This window comes from Patiria miniata, unplaced genomic scaffold (genome assembly GCF_015706575.1).
Source record: "Patiria miniata isolate m_02_andy unplaced genomic scaffold, ASM1570657v1 HiC_scaffold_17, whole genome shotgun sequence".
Lineage (NCBI taxonomy): Eukaryota > Metazoa > Echinodermata > Asteroidea > Valvatida > Asterinidae > Patiria > Patiria miniata.
Window position 1 is genome coordinate 12,652,726 of NW_024037055.1, and position 11,401 is coordinate 12,664,126.

At 40.4% G+C, this 11,401-nt stretch overlaps 1 protein-coding gene across 1 annotated transcript; it reads left to right on the forward strand.

Moving 5' to 3' along the window:
• Positions 1 to 802: 802 nt before the first annotated feature.
• LOC119723863 (emopamil-binding protein-like) lies at positions 803 to 10,996 on the forward strand. Its single transcript, XM_038194744.1, has 4 exons — positions 803 to 1,179; positions 3,915 to 3,984; positions 7,974 to 8,156; positions 9,230 to 10,996. Exons 1-4 carry the CDS (start codon positions 1,012 to 1,014, stop codon positions 9,436 to 9,438), a joined length of 630 nt encoding a protein of 209 aa, XP_038050672.1. The 5' UTR covers positions 803 to 1,011; the 3' UTR covers positions 9,439 to 10,996.
• Positions 10,997 to 11,401: the final 405 nt, after the last annotated feature.

An 11,401-nucleotide genomic window follows, 5' to 3' on the forward strand; every position in this document is an offset into this window, starting at 1 on the left:
GTGTACTGTCAAGGAGGTCGGTATTGCAATATAAATGATCAAAGCATAAATGCCTCAAAGGTCGAACATTTTGTCAGTTTAATATGTGTGCCGTTTGGAAATTCAAAATGGCAACCCTAGGGGCGTTGGAAAAAATGGGACCAAGCGATTAGGTGTCCATGGGTGATCCTGAGAGTTTCAAAGAATGTATACCTGAAATGCATATGGGCTCCCGCAAACCCACTTTTGGAATATGCCCCCTTTAATGAAAAAAGGTGTCACACACCCCAAAAGGGAACAATTTTTTTAAATGATTTGACAGGTAAGCGCATTATGTCCACCCGGTTTACTGTACTGAATGGAAACAAAAACCAAAAACACCAAAATAAAGTCTATTACAGCTCGATTTTCTGTTAATGACATTTGCCCCCTGCTTTTACAAAATGTGGCCCACCCCCAAAGAGGCAAATTTTCGGATTTTTTTCATTGTGATGCTTGTTTTGGTGAGCTGTTAATGCTGAAAAAGTGAAAAGAAAGTGAAATTATCTAAATCATTTTTTCTTTTGCGCACGAAGCCCCCCACTTTGTAAAGTCATGGCCCTGCCCATAAAAGGGTAAGAACAATGGCATCAAGTGGTTTTGAACTTCTTGAGGTATCTTTGAGTGATCCTGAGAGAAAAGAATGTACCCGTTGTATATTGGAGGTCATTTTCGACCGGGGCGCGACGTCCCCGGCCGGCCGGCCGCCGCAGAGAGCTGAGCTAGCTATAGCATGCATGGTATCTGGGTCATGACCACATCGACACAACGCCGCCAGGGACGCACCTACGAGCTGCATGCTAGCTGATAGCAGGTGGCTTGGCATGCTATATGTGCCAGTGCTTTTTCTAGCTGACCTCATTCGATTGATACACACGGCAGGTGCGTTCGATCGTACACAAGAAGCGCAGCTCGTCGGACTCCACAAACATCAAATTACCAACAACTCGACATTTAATTGTTTCGACCAAAACGTTGGACTGTTCATTTACTATGGAGTCTTCACTTCTATCGGCCGCCACTCTTCCTAGCTTGGCCTTTGCTACTCTTACATTCGTCGTGTCCATCATCGTTGGGCCGATTCTGGCCCGAAAGCTTCCCACCACGGAACGCCTGGTGATGGTGTGGTTGGTGTACGACATTCTCACACATTTCACCTTGGTGAGCTATAGGCCTATTACTAGCCCCACTAGTGTGGCCGCGGTATGCTGCGGTGAACCTGCATACCGCGGCCACACTAGTGGGGCTAGCCTACTACTAGTAGTCATGGGCGTCGCCAGGATTTTTTCTAGAGGGGGGCAAAAAATTTTTTTTGCCAAAAATGCTTGTATTTCTCAACACATTTTCGATTTATCAGTTTTAGAGGGGGGCAGGGACATTTTGCCCCCCCCCCCAACTCATTAATTTACACCACTTTGTCTTCGCGCCTCTTTTTCTTTGCTTTTTTTTTTCTTTTTCTTTTCGTCCTTTTTTTTTTTTTTTTTTTTGCTTTTCCAGGGGGGGGGGGGGGCAAGTGCCCCCCCTTGCCTCCCCTGGCGACGCCCATGCTAGTAGTAGTATACTCATAATCATTTGAGTTCCATACCTGGACATCACTCATGGCGTCAGTCGGTGGGGGACAGGGGGGGGGAGACAAGTCCCCCCCCCCACACTTTTTAAAATTGGGGGGGGGGGGGCTATCATATCGTTAGACCACCTCACTTTTTCCGTCCCCTCCAAAAAAATGTCGCCTGACCATCTCCAAATGTTAAAAAAGGCGATTTGTAGAGTCCTAGTTACTTGGACTAAGCTGAGAATAGCTGATTCAATTAGCCTACTCCAAACTTAAAGGGAATATACATCATTTGCTTTTGCTGTAATTTTCAGAAATGGATGGAATTGGGGGGTTGGAAATATATAGCAAATATAGTTACACTGACTTTTTTGAGGTTTTGGGTTCGAAAATGCTATAAAAACCAAGAAAAACAATCATTTTCCTGTAGTCTGGTTCCCCGACTCCATATAAGAAGAAACAGAGCAGTTTACATATATTGGGGTATTGTGAGGTCAGGGAACCAGTCTAGCTGGCTCGTACCCGTTCATAGGTGTGTAATCGATTGCAAACAAGTGCGATGGTCAACTGGGGCCAGTATTTGAAAAAAAGCCAGTTTTTTCCAACGCTGATCGGCCGATCAGCGTTGGAAATTGATACAAAAATACCACTTTTCTTGAAAATGACAGTATACCAGGTGCCATGATTTTACAGGATGCTTTACACTGTCATTCACTAACAGTCCAGCAAGTTATTTCAAAATGATTTGGTAGTTTTATTTTTTGATGTTTGCAAATGTTGTATTTTCCCTTTAAAAATGATGTTTAAACTATGATCTTTTGCTAAACAATCTGTAAAGTGGAATTGCCTCAGATCGCGCCACAGAGCGTCTAGAATCCAAAATTTTTCCCATGCCGTTAAAGCTTCGCACTCGCATTAGTTCTGATCAACGAATGTCCCCACCATTTTTGAAAAGTGATTGACGCCCTTGACATCACTTGACATCACTTGTCACACTGTGCACAAACCATACATGAGACTGGTCTGAAAAATTCCAAGTGTTTTCTCAGTGTATGCTTCAATATTTTCCCTGCTATTTAGTTTTAGGAATAGGATGTATGTTAATCGATCTCTGCATGACTGACTGTGATAGGTATAAACTGCAGGAAATAATAGCGATGTCCATATCAATCAGCCGTGTGGAATTCTTCCCTATTTTTAGCCTTGATCGTTATCCCATTTTATTTTCAGATTGTTTAAATCATGGATAAAATTTGGTACATTATCTAACTTCTGTCTTCATTAACTTTTTTAAAAAAGTCCAGTGAATCTCTATTTCACAATTCATTATAAAAGCAAAGAAATTTGGCTTGTGTGCATTTTGAACTATGCTCAAGAAAGATTCATGTAGAATTTCTTTCCTGGATGTTCTGAATTTGTTCTGAATGCATGGTTTCTTCTTCCAGTTAAGCGCTAACTTCACAGTTGAAGACTACAGCACTTTTGGTGGGGTGTGATGCGAGAGACGGTTTAATTTTTAGTTAGAGCCCCTTTAAATGTATCGGCAGTTTAAACGGTTTTAAAGCCAACGGTGATCGTGTAGTGACTAATGTAGGGCCCCTGTTTTGATTCGATCAAATTAGAATCAAGCATCTTTTTTATTACTGACAAATGACATTGTCAACCTAAAGCAGACTTCTTTCAATGTAATTACACCTTTTTGGTAATTTTTGAACAGTTTCTTGGCATGCTTGGGGTATACGGGCCGCTTGTAGCCCAGGTGGGGCCGTATCATAAGTCCGACGCCTCATAGGTCCGTCGCCTCATAAGTCTGAAATTTCGGACTTATGAGGCGGCGGAATTATGAGAAATAAATTCCGCCTCATAGGTTCCGCCGACGCTTCAAAGGTCTGACAATGGACAAATGCTGTTTTGGATTTGGCGTTGGACTTACGCGGCGTCGAACCTATGATCAAGTGTTTATTCAAAGTAGGTACAATTCAATGAGTGTGTTCACATGTACAAAACCATGCAAGTCGAGCGTCTTAACTCTTACCTGAATAATTTTGGCATAATAAAAACGTTTGACATAGTTTTTGTTGCGCGACATTGTCGTGACAGCGTAGCTTCGCGTTTACACATACAAATATATTGGGCTTTACACGTCCTATGGTTGGCTAAATACTGGTACCTACATGCACAGCAGAGAATAACGTAAACTATACATGTAATAATGCTGAAGAGACTTGTGATGATGTTATATTATATGGTACAGAATGCCTGTCAGTAATTTGTCTATTCTTTATAGTGTCTGTATTGTGTCTGTATATTGACGACAACTGATTTCTGCATTTGTTTGCTTCAGGAGGCTATATTTGTGTACTATTCCCTGGTTGGCACAGTGCTCACAACAGATGGATTTTTTGCCGATGTATGTAAGTACACAACTAGTTAGACCAGGGAGCAGGATTTTCTCCCAGTCCCTGGCCTCTGAAATTCCAAAATCAAGGGGGGGGGGGGGGTTTGGAGGTGGGAGGGGGGATTTATCGGACAATTGGTGGCACTCTTCAACCCTGCCAATCTCCTGACATCAACTTTGCCGACAAAAAATCCCCAACCTCCCCCTACATCCTTGCATGTTGAGCACATTATTACCAACGTCACTAAAAATGTACGGGTAACAGTCTTAAGCAGCAATATTATACCTCCAAATAAATGCTGTAGATGGGGTACAATGTAACAAAATTCACAATATGAAATTTTTCATGCTGTTTAAAAATAAATAAACAATAAAAATGAATATTCATACAAACGATTCAAATATCCTATAAACATGGTGCAGTCTTTTAAAATGCAGGACAAGAACTGAACTTGAATTTTGCTGGTACCCTGTTAAAAGGAACATTTGGGCAATTCCACCGTTACTCATGTTACATTTTTTTATGTACTTTTGAGTTTCCTTGGGCTGTAATTACCTTACTGAAAATGTTTAATAACTGTTGTCCCCATGGTAGATAAAGTAGACCTAGACCTACCTAAACACCAAAGATGACATCCAGAAAAATGTTTTATGTATGATAAACAAGAGGCACAAAATCGGTTACTCACGTTACGAAAATGTAACTTTTTCATGAATGATTTTACAGGATGCTTTAGACTGACATGCACTAAGGGTCAGTAAGGTATTTCATAATAATTTGGTAGTTTCGTTTTTTGATGTTTGCAAATGTTGTATACCTTTAAAGTTAAATTTGACATTTGTACAGCAGACTGTTGATAGCCGGAAAACCATGAATTCAAGATGTGCAGTTATTGTTCACAGGTGCAGGTGGAACACTGAACTGGCCAAGTCAAACAAGGCAATTTTCTCACGCAACTTGGAGGCAACCAAATAGACTATGCAAAAGAAACCCTCACAAAGAACGAATAATGATTATGGAAACGTAACATGGAATTCAAATTGGCCTTTCATTTTCTTCTTGGAGTTGGGCCAGTTGGCCAACAAGAATTTGCATTTAAATTAGCTAGTGTGCCATGGCCCTTATAGTTAAAAAACAAAATCTTGGCTCCATTTATACACACATACACTATTTCTGAATTTAGGGAATTAGTGTTGCATATCAAGAACAGATCTATGTTATTATCTTCTTGGGAGGTTTGGAACCTTATCAAGCTGCTGAAACGTCCCCAGTTTTGATTGTATGCTGTTGCAAAGGTCGAGTGTTCATACCAGTACGTATCAAAGTTTAGTGGATGTTTGCTGAGCTATTTTGAGTCTTGGGGCATTCATTCAACAAGTGTATCAGTTGCCAGCATTATGTCTGTTATTTTTAGTTATCTCAAAACGTCTGGATCCTAGATGAATAAAGTTATTAAAAACCACACCAAAAAAGAAAACGCAACCAATATTATAAGAGAGACAAAAAGGACTATTAAGAGGGACTGACGGGGGCATTCGTACTGCGGTGTGAGAGGTGAAATTCTTGGATCGCCGCAAGACGACCGACTGCGAAAGCATTTGCCAAGAATGTTTTCATTAATAAGATTTGTCCAATGATTTTGCTTTGCTCAGAATCAAAAAGTCTGGTCTAATATGGCGCTGTGCTAATAATGGCATGAACTACATGTATAAATCTTTTACATCAAAAGAAATATGCCACCCTTTTAGTTTTTGGATGTTATGCATCCATCAATGTGGGGGAAAACCCGCGGCCATATTCAGTAGCGGATCTGGGAGGGTGGTGTTGGTGGATCGCAATCCCCTTTAGCCGCTGACTAATTTAATAAAGGTATTCAAATTGGGCCAAAAAATAAATGAAGGCTAAAACTAGAATGCAGGAGAAGCATTGTAGATTAAAAAAACAATCTGGGCGTAAGCCCCTGGACCCCCTAGCAAGGCGTGCCATCAGCAACCACCTTCATATCACCCCCTCCCCCCCCCCCCCCCCCCCATTTCCTGAAAACCAGCTCCCCCTGATGTCCCTTATCGGATCTCACATTTTGAAACAATTGTTTAATTGTATTGTACCACAAGTTTCTGATGAGGATATTTTGATCATGAAAGTTATAATTTCTAACAGTTTATAGCTTCTGACTAATGCTAGTTAAACAGACACCTTGACAAAGTGGTAGACTGCAGGGCTTGTACATTTAATTTAGGGTTCTTGTATTCTGGTGGTCACAGGTTCAAATCCCAAAGTGGTCCTGCAGTCTCTCAGCTTGTCCAGATAGACTATAGATCAATCCGCTTACCCCCTCCTATGATGTTTTGCCTGATCACAGCAGTGATTAATTAAAGGGAATATACAACATTTGCAAACATCGAAAAATAAAACTACCAAGTTTTTACGAAATACCTTACTAGGATGTTGGTAAATGACAGTCTCAAGCATCTTGTAAAATTATGGCACCTGGTGTGAAGTCATTTTCAAGAAAATGGTATTTTTGTATACATTTCCAACGGTGGTCGGCCGACCACCGTTGGAAAAACCTAACTATTTTTCAATTACTGCTCCAAATTTACCATTTTTTCAGTCCAAATTTTGTTTGCTATTGGTTACATGTTCATGAACGGGTGTAGGCCAGCTAGACTAGTTCCCTTGCCTTACAATTTTCCATCATCCATAAATTGATCCATTTTATCTTTTGTGGAGTCAGGGAACCAGACTACTTGAATGTTTTTTGTTTTTCTTGGTTTTTCCAACCTTTTCAAACACAAAATGCCAGTGTAACAATATTTGATCTATTATATTAACCCCTCAAATAGTTCATTTCTGAAAACTACAGCAAAAGCCAATGATGTACATTCCCTTTAATGTCAGACATGCTTGCAAACAAGTCTGACGTGCATGGCTGCAATGTGCAGTGTGGTATTGAAGAGGCCTGTGTATTTCTACCCACATGCAAAGTGGGCGGGGCATAATTGCAATCGACATTACCATTGTAGGTGTCTCAGAAGGCGTTCTTTGTTGTTTTGAATTTATGCCTATCCAAGGGATACAAAACCATTGTCCTCTAACTTTGCCTCAAGACATTGATATTTGTCTATAATATTTGTGTGATGTCATTTAACTCCTTCTGCATTGTTACGTGTATAAGTGGGTTCATGATCTACTTGTATACATTGCATGGGAACAAATGAATTTGCAGATTTTATACTTTGAAAGCAGGGTAATCATTTGGCATTTTTGCACTTTTTTCGTTTGAAGTAACAAAAGTGCTCAAAATCTACAGAGGAATGCTTAACAACTAACCTGAAGTTTTGAAGTTTTAGATCTGTGAATGCTGTATAGTCTGAGGAAAAATATTCTAGGATCTCAGTTTCAATTCAAAAGTTGCCGAGTCATGTTTTGAATTGCGCCCAAAATCAGTGTCCAGGACACAGCTACATGTATACGATGTCACGCACTGAACCGATCAATAATACTTATGTCAATGCTTGTGCACACCATTCACAGATTTGCTGAATTACAACCTCCTACTAACAGAAATTTCCAAAAATGTGTCACTTGACTCATCTTTGGAAATGGCCTACTTTGTTTGTTTTCTTCAAAATGACAGCATGCCAGAAAGACTAAATTCACAGGGAGTTTAGTGTCATATTACTATCTTTAACCCTAACCTTCCCAACTCCATCAATATCCATCCCCCCCATTTTGGTGGATTTTGAGGGATTTGGTCCTAAATATTGATGGAGTATGATTGACTTGGGCCTGGAGGCCTAAAGCAACGCAATGCATTAGGAAGCAGTGTGATTGATGGATTTTGGCGGTCCGGTTTTTAGTAAAAGACAGTTGGGAGTTAGGGTTAAACCGAGCACATGCAAGCTTTTGTAAGATAACTTTTGGATAGCTGATCTTTGTTACATTTAAGTACAACACATTGTGACATTTTTGGTGGTTTTGATGTTCTTTTTCAAATATAGGGAAGGAGTATGCTCGAGCTGATGCGCGATGGGGTGTGTCTGACCCAACAATTGTCTCCATGGAATTGCTGACTGTAGTATTGGATGGAATCCTGGCAGTTGTGCTCGTGTACGCCATCTTAAAAGACAAGCACTACCGCCATTACGTGCAGATTGTTCTGTGTGTCTGCGAACTCTATGGAGGTAGGTAAACTTATATAATCATCTGGCAAGCCATGTGGGAGTGGATAAGTCATACCCTTTCCAGGTAATGCATTGTGGGTGATACGTCCAAATAATTGGTATCATGTACACATGTATGCATGGCACCTTTAGACTGAATTCATTATGAGAATTGATCATGAAGTAATGACTTTAGTTTCAAGTATGTAGGCCTATATTTCATTGTACATAATTTGACAGAGTACCGGCTAGATAGGGGGCACACCACAAGAAAACATACAATTGTAGATCAATTTTAGGCTTGTGGTTTTTGCTAATTGGGAGGGGGGGGGTGCAGTTGCTCATATTACAAGGACCATTTGAAGTATAAAGGCAAGTGCGGGAGACATACTCAGCTTGGAAAGTGTTTCTTAATAATGTGAAATGCATATTACACTGCAGTGCCGGATTACAGCAATTGCACCACAGTGTACCACATTTGTGTCATACTGTGATGCCAGAGAGTCTAGTTGAAAGTCACCAACGCATTAAAGACCAAGTCCATCATTTGTAATTTGTGCATTTTGTTCGTTTGAAGCAACAAAAGTGTTCAAAATCTAATGAAGGATACTGAACAACTAACCTGATGAAGTTTCAGCTCAGCTTCAGCTCAGCTTCAGCTGTATATTTCGAGAAAAACAGCATTCTAGGATCTCAATTTCAAATCAAAAGTTGCTAAATCATGTTTTGAATTGCAGCTTTACGCAATGTCGCATTATAGCGACCGCGCGCGCCTGTGCGTCATGCCAATGCTTGCGTGCGCTGCGCCGAATAACAAAACGAATTACTAATTTAAATTTTCCTACGGTGCTTCTTAAGACGCACCATTGGAAATGCCTTCTTTCGTTGATTTCTTCAAAATGAGAGCTTGCCAGAAAGAATAATTTCACAGGGAGTTTAGTCCCCTTGCTATCTTTCAACCAGTATGTTTTTCAACAATAATTACGCCAGTTTCTTTTTGGATAGCTGCAAATGATGGACTCTGGCTTTAACCACTAGTCCCGGCCCGCCTGATGTACATGTACATGTACACAAATTTAACGTTTTCTTTCTAGGATGGATGACGTTCTGCCCAGAGTGGATCACCGGTAGCCCCAACCTGGATACCAGCAACTTCCTCTATCTCTGGGTCTATCTGGTCTTCTTCAACGGCATTTGGGTCGTCCTACCTGGCGCCCTCATGTGGCAGTCCTGGGTCGCACTCCGCGAGCAGCACGCCATGGTGACTACGTTCAAAAGCCGTGCACAGGGAAAGGAGAAGTAGGTGAATAGACGGGTGCCTGAGACTAGCCACCCTGTCATAAGCAGGTACATGGACAAGGCACCAGTCCAGCAGCATACACATGGTGCTGCTTGTAGCAATAAGAAACTACGGTATTCAAATTTGGAATTGCTAATCTGAACATCAAGATTTGACATGATTCGCCTTAGGATAAATAGAGCGAAAATACTCATCAAAAGTACTAATTGATTTTGTTTGATTGAGTAATAATCTTGGTTGCAAAAAACTGCGAGAACAACACAGAGCCAACACCCAGTGTTTGGTTGTCACAATTATGACAACCATACATGGCACAGGTTGTAACCATTATGCCATTTGATATAGAATTCATGATTATTTTACATTAACTAGCTTACAGTGCACGGTGTGGTTGCTAACCAAATGCTTGCCTACTGCAATGGTGGCCAATCACGGGGAAACCGGATGGTCAAGTGGTACCTTGATGTCAAACGATCAAAACCTACATGTATAGTCTCTAGAGACAATCCTGAATCTATCAGACTCTATCAATTGCACAATGTGAGGCATGCTGAACCCATCAGAATCCAACAGGTAGATATTAGATTCAGTAGTGTATGTATACTGCAACATTTCTATATTGTCAAGTACGTGTATGGACCAAACTGAGCACGCTATCAATTCTGTCACGAAGGCCCTCTTCAGCGGCAAAAGCATGGTGCTGGCTATTGCACAGATAATCAGTCACAGGGCAGTAGCTTTGTACAGTAGCGCACACAATGGTTCCTCCATTGCAGGGGGCCTCGTGAGTGTATAGTAAATGGCTTCACATATGTACATGTACATGAAATGCAACTGTGGTCTTTCTTTCCAACCACAGAAATATTTTTAATAAAAGCTTTTAACAATGTATGTCATAATTGTATTTTGTATGACGAATTTAAAGACTTTTAAAGGGACACTGCATCCCGGAACAGCCCAATTGGGCTACAAAACGCGCTTTGAATGAAATGATGTTGATTGGAAAAAACATTTAAAAGTATATAAACATCCAAATAAAAACTGGGCGTTTTTGTGTTATTCCTATATTATGCTTGCGAGAACGACTTTCAGGGTCCACTATTGTGACCCCAAAAAGTCGAGCTGTTTGGGTACTAGTTGTGATTTCATCCGTTAACTGTTTGCCTTTTGCGGACGTGTAAGAAACCAAATTTTGGGCATTGGTGATTGATTGGTCACCGCTGTTTGCGAGCACGGTGCTGTATAGACACACCCAACTTGTATACCATACACCGACTGAAAACGAAAGGAAAAACATATTCTTCGGATGTAAACAACATGTTTTTTTTTTTTTCACGGGAACGGTAAGACATGAGGTTGGTTTCCTTTCAACCAGATGTTTGAAATAGGATAAGTAAACAATCCAAAACATGAAATTTTCAGGGATTTCAGGACTTAATGCCCCTTTAAATGTAATTGCTTTACTGATGCTGCAAACCTCTACCAAAATATTTGTATATTTATGTTAATTTGAAAAGTTTATTGAATAAACAATCAGTATCACAACTTCAAATACATGTAATTATTGTATTCATGTATAATTGATGCCATTTATAATATGGATAGTTAAGAAAATGTCATGTTTAAATGATTGAAATTGACATTATTGAAATTGACATTACACCTTAAATTTGCAACGAAAACAACATTAAGGCCAAAAAAAGAAATCTCCGGTTTCTGGTATGGAGCTTGCCCAAAAAGTGGTTCGGCGACGCGGCTTTTTTTTTTTTTTACCCTATTTTTTTGCTTCAAATGTCGGCTGATGACTGCAAATGGCATGAATGGTGCCCGACTAAACTTAGTGCAAATATATATGGGAGTCCAGAGAGGCCACATAAAGCTTATTCTCGACCATAACCCAATCTAAAAACACGTTAAAATTGTGCAGCAGCAGGATTCCAGTCAAACCGGTGAGTTTGGCGGTTTT

What these genes read in the sequence shown, in the direction of transcription:
- LOC119723863 (XM_038194744.1), top strand. Translation starts at nt 1,012, where the DNA reads ATGGAGTCTTCACTTCTATCGGCCGCCACTCTTCCTAGCTTGGCCTTT. An exon ending in TGGATTTTTTGCCGATGTAT is followed by an intron (nt 3,985 to 7,973) that starts GTAAGTACACAA and finishes TTTCAAATATAG; the next exon opens with GGAAGGAGTATGCTCGAGCT. An exon ending in TGTCTGCGAACTCTATGGAG is followed by an intron (nt 8,157 to 9,229) that starts GTAGGTAAACTT and finishes TTTTCTTTCTAG; the next exon opens with GATGGATGACGTTCTGCCCA.